We start from the raw sequence: 16940 nt of genomic DNA on the forward strand, positions 1-16940 counted from the left end.
GGTGAAAACAAAATCTGCTTCAGTCTCCTGCTGGAATCTAAGCACTGAGCCTCCACCAGACATGAAATCCACCTGCTCCCATAAGGACCCTCCGACACCATCCTTGCTTCGGACCATAATCCTCACTCCCCCGCCACGCTCAAACTCCTATCACGAATTTCTTCCCCCTCCTGTTTTCTGTTACTGACCCTCCTCTTCCCCTCACCAGAGACACCCCTAACGACCGCTCCTCCAAGTCAAGCTCTCTACTCACCATTCCAATCTCACTCTGCTGCTTCCAAGAGATCGCCTCTTCCAGGGGCAGCAACCTGCCTTATCACCACTAAATACTTGGCACGTCCCTTTTCGGCCACCCTCCTGCCCCATCACCACCTCCTTATCCACCATGCGTCCTCCCCAACCCAAATCCCCTTTCCTTCTCATCACCTTCTCCCCGACATTCCCCCTTCCCCATCCTCCCAGCCATTACCGGTCTCCATAGCCTCTTCTCTGCGGCCATCACTTCTCGCCCACTCAGCACCTGCTCCTCTGGGCCAACCTCCTCCTCCCCGCTTCCTCTCTCATCACTCCCATCCCCTCGTTACCAAACCCCACAAAGACCCCTCCCCCATTTTCAGAGGCACGGTGAGGGGTGAGGCAGGGTGAGGGGTCTTGCGCAAAAAAGCACTCGTGGGTGGCGTCCGGGGATCCTGGACCACTGACTTTATGACCTCTGGGCTCCCTCCCCGGGCCTCAGTTTCCTGCCCAGGAAAGGAAGGGGGCTGCCCGGAGGTCTCGGGGTCCCTTGGAACAGATGTGACCCTTGGGCATTCGTGCCCTGCCTTCCACGGGGCTGCCCGAGGGCCCGCCGGCCCCTAGGTCACTGCCCCCGCCCCAACATCATCAGTGCCCCACCCCTGCCCCATCTACCGCACAGAGGTGCGCGCAGGACCACACCCAGGTGGGCGGCCAGGCTGGATCGACTAACCAGACCGGCCGGGGGTCAGTCGCCCCCGGGCCGCCCACCTCGCCCCACCTGGTATTCCCTCTCTCCGCCTAAGACCTGCCCGGAGGGAGCTCCGCGCACCCACCCCGCCGCCAGAGTGAGCGCGCCCGGCCGCCCGCCGGGGCCGGCTCCACGCCCGCTGCCCCGCCGCCCTGCCACCCGCCGCCCTGCCTCCCGCACCCGCCCGGCCCGCCCGGCCCGCGGCACCCAGCCGCCGCCCGAGCAGCCGTCGCCTTCCGCTCCGTCCCCACCTCCTCGTGGCTCCCGGCCCCGCCGACCTGAGGCCCCGGGCCCCTGCCCGCTCTCCGCTATCGCAGACACCGCAGCCAAGCCGCCCGAGGCCGCCGATATGGCCCGGGGCGGCGGGCAGAACTGGACCTCGGGGGAGGCGGAAGGACGAACGGAAACCCCCGAGGAACCTGAGTGAGGAGGGCGGGAAGCCGGGGAGGGGGAAGTACGGCCCGGAGGGAAAGGGAGGTCTTGGGGGGGGGGAAGGAGGGGGACTCGGGGACTTCAAGGAGGGGAAGGGGTCTCTAGTTGGAACGAGGGTCCCAGGGAGTCCCAAGAGGGAGAGGGGTCCTCAGCGGGAACAGGGGTCCCCCCAAGGGGAGGGGAGTGTCCCGGGGAGGGAGATTCCCGGAGGAAGGCGTGCCCAGGGGAGGGGGGTGTCCCTGGGGAGGAGGGAGACCCCGGGGGGAGGAGGGAAACCCTTGCGGGGGAAGGGGAGGGAACCTCTCCCTAACCCCGACCGAAGTTCCTCCGCCCGCGGGAACCTCCGCGAACGTTCTAGGGCACTGTGGCGTCACCGGAGCGCGGAGGAACCTTCCGCCGGCGACCCATAAAAGCCGCCGCGGAAGAGCCCCGGGGCCGTGTGTGTACAGGCACGGGACAGGGGCGGGTGGGGAGGCGACCGCGACAGCTGGGGCCGTCCTCGGGCGGGGGGCCGCGGCCGCTGCCAGGAGCCCGGGGATCTGCGGCTGCGGGCAGGGGCCGGGGCCCGAGCTAGCCGGGGCTGCGGACAGGCCGACTCGGGTCCGAGGGCGGTCGCTGTCCGTGCCCCCAGGGCAGCCGCCGCCGCCGCCGCCGCCGCCGCCGTCTCCTCCTCCTCAGCAGTCCGGCCCGTCCCTCCCCGGCCCCTCGGGGCTCCTTCGCCCGCCTGACCCCCCGCCCCTTCCCGCAGCCCCAAGATGGTCAAGGAGACTGAGTATTATGACATCTTGGGGGTGAAGCCCAGCGCCCCCCAGGAGGAGATCAAGAAAGCATATCGGAAGCTGGCGCTTAAGTACCACCCGGATAAGAACCCGGACGAAGGCGAGAAGGTGAGGGGGGAGGCGGGGAGGAGCGGTGCCCCCCACCTCGGGGTCCTGCCCCGGGCCGGGTGGAGGAGGACCAAGGAGAGGGCTGGAGAGGACCCGGCCTCCGCCGGAGTCCCGCGCCCCGGCCCTGGGCGTTGAAAGCTGACGGGGGAGGAATATTTAGTTATCGAGACCCCAGAAACGGGAGCCCCGCCGGAGCGGTGGGCACCGGGCGCCGGAGGCCCAGAGCCGCCAAGAGGAGGAGAGGGGAGGAACTTTTCTCAAAAGCAGTCCGCGTTTAATCGTGGTCTGTGGGCGCCGGGACGGCCCCGGACAACCGGTAACTGTCAGCCCTAGCAAGCATTTCTTAAGGTGCAGAACTGCTGGGGCCAACGATCTTTTTTTTCTCCTCGGGAGTAGCCGCGCTGGCTCCGTCGGGGTCAGAGCTGTCACCTTGACAAAACCCAGAGGATGAGTGGAGAGGGGCCGGCCTCCCTGTGGATGGTCATCAAAGCAGCAGAAATGCAACTTTTCACAAACGTTTATAAACGGACAGAGTAGCCAAGAAACCCTTCAAAGTCTAACAGTAACCTCACTTATGTGATACGTTAGGATACTCAGGGCTCGACGAGTAATTAAGCCCGGACAAAACTAGGTTTTCTCTGCTCACCCAAGAGGGACCCGGCAGTACCGTCCCCCCCCCCCCTTTTGCCAGGTGTAAAAATGAGAACCAGAAATCCCAGAGTTGCACGCCTGTTACATTGAATTGCTGCTCCCGGAGGAGGGGGGGGGAGGGAGATGTTGAGGCTGGCTTAGTGACCCGTTTACGGCCCGGGGCTGGTTTATTGACCTGTTTGGGTCTCGGGTCTGGCTTTGCGACCCGTTTAGGTCCCGGAGTTGGCTTAGTGACCCGACTGGGTCCCGGGACTGGCTTAGTGACCCGACTGGGTCCCGGGGCTGGCTTAGTGACCCGACTGGGTCCCGGGGCTGGCTTAGTGACCCGTTTGGGTTCCGTTTGAGTCCCGGAGTCAGCTTTGGGATCGGTTTAGGTGCCAGGACGGGATCAGTGATCCGCTTGGGACCCGGGGCTGGCTTGGTGACACTTTTGGGCCCCGGAGCTGGCTTAGTGGCCCGTTTGTCGGGTTAAAGCTAGAAATGGGTGCTCTCACTAAAAGTCCCGATGATGGGGGTGTGTGTGGGGGGGTGGAGCCGGTGATATTGTCTGAGAGGCAACTGACCCTGGGGCAAAAGTTTTCTGACAAATTCAGGATGGGGCTGCTTCCCTTCGCTTTCCACCTGGGTGATCCAGAGACCCCTCTTCTCAAACAAATGAGCAGAAGAATAACACTTTCTGTAGTAGGGCCAGATTTCACATTTTTTTTTAATGCTTACTGTCCCTTGAAGGAAAACAAATGGATAGCAACCAAACCCAGAATTCCTGGAGAAAAGCACCATGGTCACACTCCTTCCCTTTAGAGACAGAGTTTATCTTTTATGTTTTGTCACTTGGAGCCCCGGAGCTTTTCCCTCTCCTTTGGTCTGGAGCCCTGTGCCCTGGATGGCTCAGGAGGCCACTTTTAAGCAGGCTAACTGGCCGTGGTTAACCATGACTCCTGTTTAGTACCTATGGAAACAACCCTGGTATCAAAATACCTGTTGCCTTATTCATTTCAGAGTGGGAGCTGCTTCAGAGCATTTGCCGGGGCAGTGATCATCGAGTATATTTAGCTGCATGTGCTTTATGTGAACAGCAGCCATCGTCACAAGTTTAAAATACTTGCTGTTAGGCCACTTGTCCCTTGTCCACTTGTGTTCATTCTCATCTAAATTTAGGGGACATCTAATTTTCTCTTGTCTTACGTGGGTCATTTTAAGGTCTCGTTTGCTGCTTGCTAGTCAGCTCTCTAGATACTGTCAGCATCTCCCATGATCTTATTTCTTGTCCTTGGAAAATGTGATTCAAGATTCTTAAAGGCTTTATAAGCTAATTGAGTTGTAATTTTCCAAAATGGTCGTCTTAAATTAGATTGCTTTTTCCACAGCACATAATTTAGTCCTTATCAATCCTCAGATCAAAAATCTCATTGCCTACAAGATTAAAAAATAGAATCCTTAACCTGCCTGGCATTTCAGGTCATGTGTGCAAACTGGCTCCAGCCTCCTTACATATATCGCCTTCATTCCCTGGGCCCATTTACTCCTTCCAGTTGTCTCATACCTTATAAATTCATCTTCAGCTTTAAACCCTCCCTCTTGAAGAAATCTTTCCCATGGGTACAGCTCCATATTAACCCCTTCTTCTCCCCCCCCAACCAAAGAGAATGTGCTCTTTCCCTTGAGCTTTGCCCATTCACTAAATTCTCATTATTATGAATAGATATCTCAGAGGTCTCACCTTTTTTGAAATTATACTTATCCCTGCTAATGAAAAGCAAGTCCCTAAGTTAATTCTCATTACTGTGAATGGATATCATGGAGGTCCCATCTCTTTCAAGTTGTACCCTGCTAATGAAAAGCAAATTCCTTGAGGGCAGTGCTGATCCTTGCTTTATGGGTTGACTGTGGGTACTTGGGTTGCTAAGAAAACATTTGTGCAGGTTGTTTTATGATGTTTATATGATTCTTTGGCTATACTAGAATATTTTCGTAATTAAATGTTAAAATCTATGTTCCAGTAGGCTTAGGGACTTAAAAATAAATTTTATCTAACTATAAGACATTGTGCACATCTCTTACTCCACCCCACCCCAGGCTGACCCATGGCCTAATTTACCCAAATTTATCTCACTGGGTTAGTTTAAATATTTTAAATAGTTTAAATATGGTTCTGACTTGGGGGGGGGCGTTTAGGAATAAGGGACTAGCATGTCCTTTCCAGTTTGTCCTTCTCTTAGATGGTGAGTTGAAAGGGATTGGCCTGCCAAACTTTATTTTTTACAGATGATAAAGGGAATTTGCCCTAAAGATAGATAATACAGGTAGTAATAAAATAAGAGCTGGAATTGGAACACAAGTCCTCACATTCCACAACCAATGTCTCTTTCCTAAGTCTATGGAAAAGCATAAGTGGAAAGCACTGCTGTATCTTAGCCGAGGAAACAGGCAAGAACATTACGTGTTATATCCTAGTCCAGACCCCTCATGTTAACGTAAGACGGGAAAAGTGAGTAGCAGACTAGCACTTTTAGTGAATAGAAAAGCCAAAAAAGCAGATGAGGGTTTCCACAAGGGAGAATAGTGTCCCAGAGTTCTTATGGGAGGAAATGGTGAGGAATAATTGTGACCCCCCGTAGGTGTCCCCAATTGGGTTTTTTTGGGTTTTTGTTTTTATTGTCGGCAATTCAAAGAGAATAAGCCCTCTAGTCTCCCTCTTCCCAGGGCAGGGGAGCCTTGGGTCTTCTTATTGTGTCTTGTTGTGGGCCGTTGCTAAGCGTCCACATTGCTTAGAAGCTGTGCTTGGTGGTCAAGCCCTTTGTACAGACTTTACAAGCACCCAGACCTGGCAGCCTAGCTGGGGGGATCAAAATATATAGTACCTGTGATGCAACAGTCAGCTTTTCTAGGCTTTCAGACCTGTTACTGGGTGGGGCGCAACACTGATGCTGCTGGGGCCACTTTTACTGTCTGTCTCTTTGGCCATGATATTTAGACTGTCTAGTGCTAGAAGATAGATAAGCAGGAAAGTTGTTACTCTTTAGTGCTCAATTTAAAATACTTTAAAAATGTGTAAAAAGTTCCATTTCTTGCACAGCCCTCTTTTCTGTCTTTGTAGACTTTAACATGTTTGGGCTTGTTTTAAAGTTCACAATCAACAAGAAATTTTAAAAGTGTGAACTTCTTGATACATTTGCCTTTAAATGACAAATTACTAGTGGTTTGAAGGGCAAACTTATCAAAGCACTTAACTGTTAAGTACAGTGAAAAAAAAAAAAGGGGGGGGGGAGTTAAGGTACTAGAACTATCCAAGCTTGTAAGCCTCAGCCTCATTCTTACCAGAAGTCATTTAATGTTTTTCATTATGATTTTTATGATGAACTTGGCCATTGTGAACATGAGACTCACCAGTTTTTGAGGGCATCTTGACCTGAGTTTCAGTTCCATAGTCCTGATTCTCTTTAGGTTCTTTAAGGTGCTACGTGGATCACCTAAATGCAAAAGGGGCCGATAATAGCTACTTCCTTAAAGAAATAATGTACAACATTTTTGAAGGTACAAAATTCACAAGTATATTTAAATATCGTATAATGTGAAACCAAATTTATGTAATCTGATGCTTGAAAAATTGGTCACAAATAAGCTACTGTTTTTGGAAAAGCAAAACTGCTTTTACTCCGCTGTTCAACTCAGTCTCTGATTATTTTTATTGTTTTTGTTTCCCAAGTTTAAACTCATCTCCCAGGCTTATGAAGTACTTTCAGATGTAAAGAAAAGGGAAATTTATGACCAGGGTGGGGAGCAGGCTATTAAAGAAGGAGGCACCACAACTGGCAACTTCTCATCACCCATGGACATTTTTGACATGTTCTTTGGCGGTGGAGGGCGGATGACCAGAGAGAGAAGAGGTAAATGATTTCTGGGTTTCTTTTCCCCAAGGTTAAAAGTCTTAAATTGGCCAGAATTATACATGCAAGGGCCCTTACTCAATTTGAGTTGGTAATAAATGATATTAAAAAGACTGAACTTCTATGTATTTTTATATAATAGTATATAATTATAAATTATAATAAAGTATGTGGTATCTAATATCTTCTGATTAAATTATCATGGGTAATATTGAGTATAAGAAATAGGATGTTTTATATTTAGATTATTAGGTATTCTTTGGTTTACTAACATGGAGATTAAAATACTCCTTTTAGAACAAGGATTGTGGGAAATACAGGAATAGATTTTGGTGGGGAGCTGTGAACTTGGATGAGACAAGTTTATTTTTTATTTTCACTAACAAATGAGATTTAATACTTTCTTCAATTCCAAATGTAAACAACAAGCATTATTTTGAGAAAATCAGTCCATAGGTTGTCACGAGCCTGCCAATGTCAGTACCACCCTTCCCCCCAAACAGGTTACAAACCTCTGTTTGCAAAAAAATTGCTTAGAAACCAGATAGCCTCCTTCCCCTCCCCTCCACTAGGAGTTTGTTGTGGTGGTAGCTGTTTTAAATGTCTTACCCATATACCAACACAATTAGTTGCTTAGTACCTGGTACCTATCTGTTGCTTAAATAAATGCTACTTTACTTCAGTCAGCTTTCCTGGTTGCTGAGCTCTGCCCACCTTGTGTTCAGGGTAGAAAATAAAGTCTCATTGATCTTTTACTGGGGAATGAAGTATTCTGCAAGGTGAATATTCTAACTGAAGCTTCTCCCCACCTCCCACCTTTACTTCTGATGGAAGAAGTAAACCAGTTAATGAACTTGATTATAGGGTGGGATAATTCTGTAGTATACCTTCAGTAGCTATGGAAATGTTGTGAAGGGTACACTAAGTGGGCCCCAGACTTATGCTTTTCATAGCAATTTGTTTCTGGATGGTGTCTCTGCTATTTCTCAATGTACCATATCCCCTCATTCCACTCCCCTTCTAGGCTTCAATTAATCCATTTATAATCTAATTTACAGCTGGGAAAAACAAATTAGCAATTCATTAGAATTATTTAGCAATTATAAATACTCTTTTTTTTAAAAACTGCTGAGAAAACTTTTTAATTTTTTTTGATTGTGGCCTTGAATATTTGACCTTCAATAAAGTCAGACATTTATAAGTGTACTTATTTTCACTTACTAACCAGAGTTTAAGATTATCATTTGCAAAGAATACTAAAATGTATATCTTTTAAATTAGAATTATTGTAATGTACTACATCCCAAACAATGATTAGGGTACATTTCCTTTAACCTGTGATAGTTCTTTGCTTCCTACAAAACCATTAAGCTTTTAAAAATTTATAAAAATGTGACTGAGAAGTAAATGATAAATGATAGATTCATTAAGACAACATATATTTTATATGCTAAAAAAAGTCTTGTTTAGTGATTTAGGAAGTCTGGTTTTTACTTTCCTGAAATAAATTGCAACTAAGTGTTTATCAGGATTTTGTGGGCTCCTTATTTAAATGTTGTTTATGTTGATTTAATATTTTACATTGAGTCACAGAACGACCTAACTCAAATTTGCTCTAAGAAAATTAACGTACAATGTAGTTTAATTTTTAGCTAAAACTAAGATGTGGGATCCAAAAAAGTGACTAGAAGAGCTTAATTCACAGAAATTAGAGATGGAAAAATTCTCTGAGTTTATTCCCATGTTGGCTGAAGAAAAACATGAGATAAGATAAAAACATTGGCCTTTTTTAGGGCGATTCATATTAAGCTTGAATGATGAGGCTTCCTAATGCATTTGCTCTTACATTTATGTACTTTTTCTTGGAAGGCAAAAATGTCGTGCATCAGTTGTCTGTAACGCTCGAAGACATATATAATGGAGTTACAAGGAAACTAGCACTCCAGAAAAATGTAATTTGTGAAAAATGTGAAGGTAATGAATTGGGGGAGGGGGAAGGAAAGGAATATTTCCCAGAATTTAGTCAAATGTATATATGTTGTAAAGTAATAAAGTGAAACACCACACACACACACACACACACACACACACACACACACACACACACGCATTCTTCATTATTAGCTTGCTTTTTTTTTACAAAGTATAAATTTACTACCTGAAAAAATTTACTATTGCCAAACTGAAATTTTATGCTATTTAAAGTTTGTGTTTATTTATACAAATTTTTAAAATGTACCTCAGTTTTTTTTTAACCAAAAAAAAAAAACCTGGGGGGTGGGGAGCAACAAATGAGAGTTGGATCCAAAGTCAAGAAGACTCATCTTCCAGAGTTCAAATCTGGCATCAGACACTTATTGGCTCTGTAAACCTTGTAAATTGAGAAGGAAATGACAAATAACTCCACTATCTCTCCCAAGAGACTCTCCACCCCCCCCCAAAAAAAAGGGAAGAAATGGACATGATGGAAAACTGAACCACCACCAAAAACCCCTAATTTCAAGGTGGTCTTCAAGATGTTAGACCAAAAGAAAATATTTTATTCAGTTTTATATAGCTATTTTAGGCAGTTGTTTCTTTAACTTGGGTCTTCCATTTCATTCTGTATGCAATATTTTCAAAGGAACAGTCAAAATATAACTGACCACTCCCGTAACTCAGAATTTTTTGCTCTGATTAACTGAGATCATAAATTTCATTTTTGTTTTGCTTCCCCTAGGAATTGGTGGGAAAAAGGGATCCGTTGAAAAGTGCCCCATCTGCAAAGGGAGAGGAATGCAAATTCACATCCAGCAGATTGGGCCAGGAATGGTCCAACAGATTCAGACAGTGTGTCTAGAATGTAAAGGCCAAGGTGAACGCATCAACCCCAAGGACCGGTGTGAGAACTGTAATGGCTGTAAAGTTGTAAGAGAGAAAAAAATTATAGAAGTTCACATAGAAAAAGGTGAGGCCCCCAAGAGGCCATCTGCCTCCCAACCCCACTCACGACTTTCTTTCCCCACTGATCGTCTGGCCGTCCAAGTCGGCTCCAAGGACCCGAGGACTCAAACCCCCATCGTCACAGAAGGTTCTGCCCTGAGCCAGTTAAACACAAGATGGAGAAATAAAGTCTGGTGGAGATTTTGTCAGGTTTTCCTTGCAGTGCCATGAATGCTTCTTGTAGCTCTCACAGACACCAGGACTTTTTTGTGAATAGCGGCAGTCGGTCTGTCCCCCCCGCTTTTCTGACTCGATCACAAGCTTAGATCAGTCCAGGTGACCAGAACCCCACCCCGCTCCGGAGCTGACTTCCTGTAGCATTTCTCCCTCTTCTGCCTGGGGAGAGATCTTAGATTTCTGTCCCTGGGCTCCCGGAAGCTGCTTCCCTGTACTAGCCCTTCCTGTTCCATCTACTCATCCCAGTGCCTTTCTTGATGTCTATTGGGCAACAGCACCACCTCTTTCAAACTACAAAAGAACAGCCTACTCGATGTAAGGGGTACCTTCTATAAAAAAACAGTCCTACCGAAGCCAAATACTGAAGAAAGTAGAAAACTCAGGAACAGAAAGTCCAGCGTTGCCTTTAAATATAAATGACCTCTGCCTGCATGTCAGCACTACTGTGCTTGGAGTAATAGTGTCAGGGCAGCTAGGCGGCTCAGTGACTAAAGCATGGCCCCAGAGGCGGGAGGACCGACCTCAAATCTGGCCTCAGACACTGGACACGGACAGCTAAGGGACCTGGGCAAGGTGCTTAACTCCCATTAGTGTCAGGTACACATATCCCAAAACAAGGATTGGGAGTGAGCCCTGCGAACAAACCCAGATGGCAGACACACACATTAGTCCTACCCAAGACTGAGTTAACGGGGCTGCACGGCCTCGCTTTATTACAAAACTTCCATCTGAAAAGAGCTACTGACAATCCCAGCGCCCTTCTAGGGAGGGCATTAAAGAGACGCCCGTGAAGGCTCAGTGAATAGACATAGGCCTGGAGTCAGGGAAGCCTGGTGGACAGACCTGGGCCTGGAGTCAGGGAGGCCCAGTCACAGACCTGGGCCTGGAGTCAGGGAGGCCCAGTGGACAGACCTGGGCCTGGAGTCAGGGAGGCCCAGTGGACAGACCTGGGCCTAGAGAAAGGGAGGCCTCAAGATCAAATCAGACACTTAGCTGTCAAGTCACTTCTGTCTGCTTTGGTTTCCTCAACTGTAAAATGGGGATGATAATAGCACTCCCTCCCAAGAAGATGAAATGGTATTTAAGGGTTCAGCACAGTGAGCAGCAGCAGGTAACAGTAGGGATGATACAAATGTTTATCCCTTCCACCCTCCTTGAAAAAAGTCTTACAAAAAATAGGGTATTTGAGAAAATGGTTAACCAATGAGGGGTGATGTTTCCTAGGTATGAAAGATGGACAAAAGATTATGTTTCATGGAGAAGGAGATCAGGAGCCTGAGCTGGAGCCTGGTGATGTCATCATTGTGCTTGATCAGAAGGATCATGGTGTCTTTCAGAGAAGAGGCCATGACTTGATAATGAAAATGAAAATTCAGCTCACTGAAGCTTTGTGTGGTTTCAAAAAGACGATAAAAACTCTGGATAATCGAACTCTTGTAATAACTTCTAAGTCAGGTGAGCTTGGCGGTAGGTAAATGTTGCTCTTTTTGTGCTCTATATGTTCACCTGCCGGGTCCCCTTCAGCTTCAGTCAACAGCGCCCTTGCTGTCCTCCCCCCCACCCTTTTTTGTTCTTCCCCATGAGAAGACGACACTACTGACATCAGGCCATGTTTTTGTTTCCAACAGCCCTAGGTAAGGCTGATCCTTCCACAGACTTTCACCTCCCCCAGCCTCTGGGTGGTAAAAAGTAAAAACAAAGCCATTTTCCTGACATGGCCCCTAGCGTACACTTTAGTTTATCGTGAAGTGACTTCCATATCCAGTTGAACCCAAGCCTTCCTATGGAAATGGGTCACAAGGCTTAGTGCGAAGGTTCAGAGGAGAGGTTCTGGAGACATTTTGAAACAGGTTTTCTCTCTGGTGTTGCCTCGGTCGTGATGATTTTCCCCTCGGTTAGTTAATGTGTCCGTACCATTTAGATCAGTCTTCATGTTAAGGATCAAGGGTTAGAGAAAGAGGAGGACGAATGAAATGGCGATCAGAGCCCCAACTGGGTAATGCCGTCTTGCAGCTCAGAACTAAAAGTGACAATGGATGGGACGCTCAGAACCGACGGGCCCTCTCCAAAGAGCCTCCTTTCATCTCTTCTCTGGTGTTCTGTCATCTGTTCTCCCCTAAACACAGTGTGGGTGATCCTAAGCTTCCAAGCAGTGGGGGAAGGAGGGATCTTAACTGCTCCCTCCAGGAGCCAGGTGCCCTGTGCTCCCTGCTACTCTGGGGCCTGGCTCAGAGGCACTGAAACCTCAAGTGAAAACCTGCTGGGAGAACTTAGTGAAACTGCTGCTGATGGAGGCAGGTAGAAAAGCAGAAAAATGTCTAGATTTGAGCCCACAAAAACAGACAACTGCTTAACAGAATTCTCTCATCCTTTTCTTCCTCTTTTCTCCATTTTCTCTCCCATTTCTTTCTCGTAGTTCTCCAGACCCCCCGTGTCTCTCCTTTCCTTCATTTGCACTCAGATGTACCCATCTAGAAAGATCAGCTTCCCAGACTGACACAGTAAAGAACCAAGATATAATTCTAGCAAGTTCCAGCTGTGTAGTTTTAAGTTCAGAGTAAATCGGAAAAGGGAGAAGGGCACACTGCTAGAAGTAATCACAGTGTTAGCAGTAAGAAGTTAACAGAGACACTGAATACAGATGGAAAAGCTAAACAGATACAAGAACTCAAAACCTACAATCATCTTGGGATAGTCTATACTTAGCTCAATGTGTCTCAATGAAGCCTAAGTCTTACTGTATTTGTCTCTTAAGTCTCAAGTCATAAAGGGCTGTGTTCAATGTTCCTTAAAGAAAGTAAAGAAGTTTTTTAAAAGGACCATTTTAAAAAAGATTTCCATCAGAAATGCTGAAAATCAGGTTTCAATATTTAAAGAAATAAGCTATTAAAAGTTTGAAAATCTACCTGCATGGAAATCTTGTGTTTCCTGAGGACAGCATTCATCTTTCCTTTCTTTCCTTAATTCTCCTTGTTAAATTTTCCATGTTCATTATTATAGTAATGCCCACCCTACAGTAACAGGCCCACCCTTCTCATCCCATCTTCTCCAAAACAACACAAGCCATCAAATTAAAAGAGGACCAAGCTTGTCACACACACACACACACAAAAGGACAAGTTTGGAGGTATTTTGGGGTTGGAAAACAAAATGATGGTAGGACAGAAATTTAATTCTCAACATTTTTTACTCTTTACTCAAGCAGCAAGAATACATGGTGCCATTTCTAGAGTAGCTTTCTATATAATATGTTACATTCCCAGCACAAGTCTCTTAAGGAATCATTTCCTCAGAACATGTCACAGGAATTCTAATAATAGTTAAGGCAGGATTTCTATGATGTATTCCTATGTTATAAGATATCCAGCTGTTACTCTATAGGAAACCATGTTTCCATGCTAATACTTCATTTTATTCCTCAATTCATATGGGCATTAGTTTCTTGGGAGTTGGATTTTTTAAAATTACAATTTTTGACGCAATAGTTTTTTAAGTAAAAGTAAATCCCAGAACAGTATATTTGTACAAGGGAATGATTTGGGGCAAAACAGACTTGACTATGTGGAAGAAATGCCTAGAAGTTTAAGCAGACTTAAAGTTAACTATACCCTTGCTGCTTTTAAAAAACAAACACCTTATTAGCAAAATGGCTGGACAAAACAGCAGAAGCTACATTTGGTCCTCAGGCTAGAGTCGGCAGGCCCCTGCTTGCTTTCTCTAAAAAGTACAACCCAGTGTGTTAAGCTAAGTGTAAACCAATGACCAGAATACTGTGCATCTTTATCAGAGCCTTTTTAAAAGTACACTGACACACAAAAAACTACAAACAAAAAACCCAGCAATGGCATATAATTAACTCAAGCTTGAGATCAGTTAAAACTTCTAGTTTTCTTCTTTACTGTCATGGTAGGTCTCTTGACCTATATTTGTGGGTAATTTGTGGGTATTTTTTTTTGTTGTTTTTAATCTTACTTTGCTCAAACTAAGAGTGCTCTGAATCTTACTGGCAACCCTCTAGTTATAGCTTATGGTTTCAGATGGGGAAGCCGCTTTTGGCTCTAGAAATTAGAATTTGCTTATTACTTAGGGGCTAATAGTCCCTCTTGGCTCCTTGGTGATGGGGATCTTGCCAAAGGCTTTTCCACCTGAATGAAAGGTAGAAAACATCCAGGTCCCAAAGGTGCCTCCAACTCATATAATCAAACCACTAGAAATTGAGATTTTTTTAAAAATCATATCCACAGTAGTTATTTTCCAGTGTTTTTAGACTGAATTTTATCCATCCACATGAGGCTTCACTGCTGGTGTGTATACTAATAGTATTTATAGCACAGTCACCTTTGCTCATCTAATGAGACTGATCCTCTTGCATTATTACTTTGTTAGGAGCCCTGTTTGCTTCCTCTTATATGCTTGTGGTAACTTAGTGACCATCACTATTATCCTAGGCTGAATTCAGAGGCTTAATATTGTATCCTCTAACCCCCTTCCCAGAGTATATGGATGAAATATGTGGTTAGACTTTTGGAAGGCAAATGCAAAGGGGAAAGCTCTCAAAAATGTGTCATTGAGATGTGTATATGCCCTCTTGTGAGGGCCCCCATTAACCGTGAGATACTCGGTGTTATCTCGGCAGCTTCTATAGCCAGCCTTTCTCAGATGGCTGACCCTGTTCTCAACCTGACTGCTACTCTAACGGGTAGCACAGAAGTTCCTAAAGTTTTGTGTCTGAATATTTGTGAAAAGTGTGGGTGTGGCCAAAGTTTCCCAATCTTGCAGACTTTCTGGTACATTATATGTGCGCAAGGCTGCAAGCCCACCTCCCCTTTCCCCTCACTGACATCTGATTATGGAGGTCGTAGTCAGATGTATTGTGGAGTCTGAGATTAATCGTTCCTAATAAAACCAACCTCTCATGGGCAGGTGAAGTGATAAAGCATGGTGACTTGAAATGTGTACGTAATGAAGGCATGCCCATCTATAAAGCACCATTAGAGAAAGGCTCTCTCATCATACAGTTCTTGGTAAGTGATTCCTCTTATGACAAGAAATTTGTTCCAGTGACAGCCTTTCCCCCTCCATTTATATGGACTTTCCCCCTCAACATATAGGTTATCTTTCCCGAAAAACACTGGCTCCCCCAAGAAAAATTGCCTCAGTTAGAAGCTTTACTTCCGCCGCGACAAAAAATAAGAATCACGGATGACATGGATCAAGTAGAACTCAAGGAATTTAACCCCAGTGAACAAAACTGGCGCCACAGCGCGGAAGCGTATGAAGAAGACGACGAGGGCCCCAGGGCGGGAGTGCAGTGCCAGACAGCGTGACGTGGCGTGTGCGGACTAGCAAACTGATGAATGTAAAGTTGGCACAATGAAAATGGCATCGCTTTAATGGCCTCGTGTTTGGGGTGTCCTGTGTGTGTATGTATAGTATGTATGTATATGTTCAGCACAAGGAACTGCTGCTGAGTGTCCCCCTTTTTGGTTGTATCTTAAGTTATAGCTTAATTTATATTTAAATGTTTTTAAGTGTAAATCACATCTAGTCTGCATATGGAATCTTTTCATTTACACTTCCAGGTTGTAGCCTTAAGAAGCCCCTGATTGAAAGTGGAGGCTCTCAGATATCAGTCCTAACCCCAGAGCACAGCTGGAGCCAAAGGGTGGTTACGCCCCCACCCTCGCCCAGGGTGGCCAGCGCTACCGCCATATCTCCCCCACCGCCGTGCGCCCCCGGCACACCCCCTTGCCTCACTGGGATGGGTTGGGATGGGAGTCCCAGGCCCACCTTCGTGGGGGACCAGGCACTTTTAGATTGGATTCTTGTACCACCAATAATTTTTCCAACATGTTAGTTGGTGGAAGCAAAAAGCCAAGCCTGCCCGTTTGGAGGTGATAGGGACAAGTGCATATGCCTGCAGCCCCCCGGCTGCCTGGGGCCTGTTCTGCACTGTCTGACACCAGCCTAATGCCAGCCAGGCCGAAGCACTTCCCTGGAGAGAACACCTTTCTGCATCCCTATGGCCATCTGGTTGCTCTTTTTCTGGCAACAAATGTGGGACCCTTTTTGAGGCTTGGGGGTGGAGAGGTTTCCTTCCCTGAGGGGCTTCAGGACAATCTGTCAAGTTCTGTAAATCAATAGTACTTCTCTGTTCAGCAAGTTGATGTTTGTCACTTCTTTCACTTAATCTGTGCTATAAAATTTTAACTTTTTAAAAAAAAGGCGAGTAAGTTTGCTTCTGTACTCACACGAAGGCATCTCTTTCTGTTCTGCTTTTCCTACGGGGCAGAGAGCAGGTCAGTGGGCCCACCCTACACCCTAGGGCTTCCCCCCTCATGCGATTCTCTGACAAAGTTTTTACTGGCCGTTAGTGGGTCATCTCCCAGCTTTACTACCAACCCATCATCTCTCTCTAACCTTGCACTACCCACTAAATTCCACTGAATTTCCATTGAAAGGGATAAAATGCAGCCACTCTGAAAAAAGGACAGACTGACTAGCATTTGTTTCAGTGGACAAGCACATACAATCAAGGTGTTACTACTGACTTTAAAACAGGAATCATCAAAGTCTTTCCAATCTCTAGTAAATTTTAAAATGCCAAACACAAGATAACCCTACAGAAACAGACCCGATTTAGGTACAATATCCTTAGCTACAGTGGCTAAAGGCATTTCTGATCTATAAGGCAATGTAGATACACAGTCAGGTCCAGGTGACTATATAATGACTGCTGGACTGAGACACAGAAGTAAGTCTCATTTTTGTAGTGTTAATGGTTCCTTTCCCAGTGACACTGGTACACCATACAGGTTAGGACCAAAAGTGCTCATAGGGGACTTTGTACTTGGGGGAAGAAAATGCCTGGTCGATATGAACTTTTTTCCTGTGCACAAATGGAGTTTCACACTTAAACTGAATCAAGGCTTCTGCTAC

The 16940-nt window shown here is 46.2% G+C and overlaps 1 protein-coding gene across 5 annotated transcripts; it reads left to right on the plus strand.

Annotated features, from left to right (window-relative positions):
• Positions 1–965: 965 nt before the first annotated feature.
• On the plus strand, positions 966–15399 carry DNAJA4 (DnaJ heat shock protein family (Hsp40) member A4). Of its 5 annotated transcripts, none has more exons than XM_074296456.1 (8): positions 966–1408; positions 2166–2304; positions 6662–6842; positions 8712–8816; positions 9562–9789; positions 11226–11456; positions 14925–15025; positions 15113–15399. In XM_074296456.1, the coding sequence occupies exons 1-8, from the start codon at positions 1335–1337 to the stop codon at positions 15326–15328; spliced, it is 1275 nt and encodes a 424-aa protein (XP_074152557.1). In that variant the 5' UTR covers positions 966–1334; the 3' UTR covers positions 15329–15399. The 5 variants fall into 5 exon arrangements, with proteins under 5 accessions (XP_074152557.1, XP_074152560.1, XP_074152558.1 ...); XM_074296459.1 differs by lacking the exon at positions 966–1408 and adding an exon at positions 1854–1946; XM_074296457.1 differs by lacking the exon at positions 966–1408 and adding an exon at positions 1855–1920 and having other exon boundaries at positions 1973–2304.
• Positions 15400–16940: the final 1541 nt, after the last annotated feature.

The sequence above is a fragment of the Sminthopsis crassicaudata genome, chromosome 2, assembly GCF_048593235.1.
Source record: "Sminthopsis crassicaudata isolate SCR6 chromosome 2, ASM4859323v1, whole genome shotgun sequence".
NCBI classification, from domain to species: domain Eukaryota; kingdom Metazoa; phylum Chordata; class Mammalia; order Dasyuromorphia; family Dasyuridae; genus Sminthopsis; species Sminthopsis crassicaudata.

What these genes read in the sequence shown, in the direction of transcription:
- DNAJA4 (XM_074296456.1), top strand. Translation starts at nt 1,335, where the DNA reads ATGGCCCGGGGCGGCGGGCAGAACTGGACCTCGGGGGAGGCGGAAGGA. An exon ending in GATGACCAGAGAGAGAAGAG is followed by an intron (nt 6,843 to 8,711) that starts GTAAATGATTTC and finishes TTTTCTTGGAAG; the next exon opens with GCAAAAATGTCGTGCATCAG. An exon ending in CTCTCATCATACAGTTCTTG is followed by an intron (nt 15,026 to 15,112) that starts GTAAGTGATTCC and finishes CTCAACATATAG; the next exon opens with GTTATCTTTCCCGAAAAACA.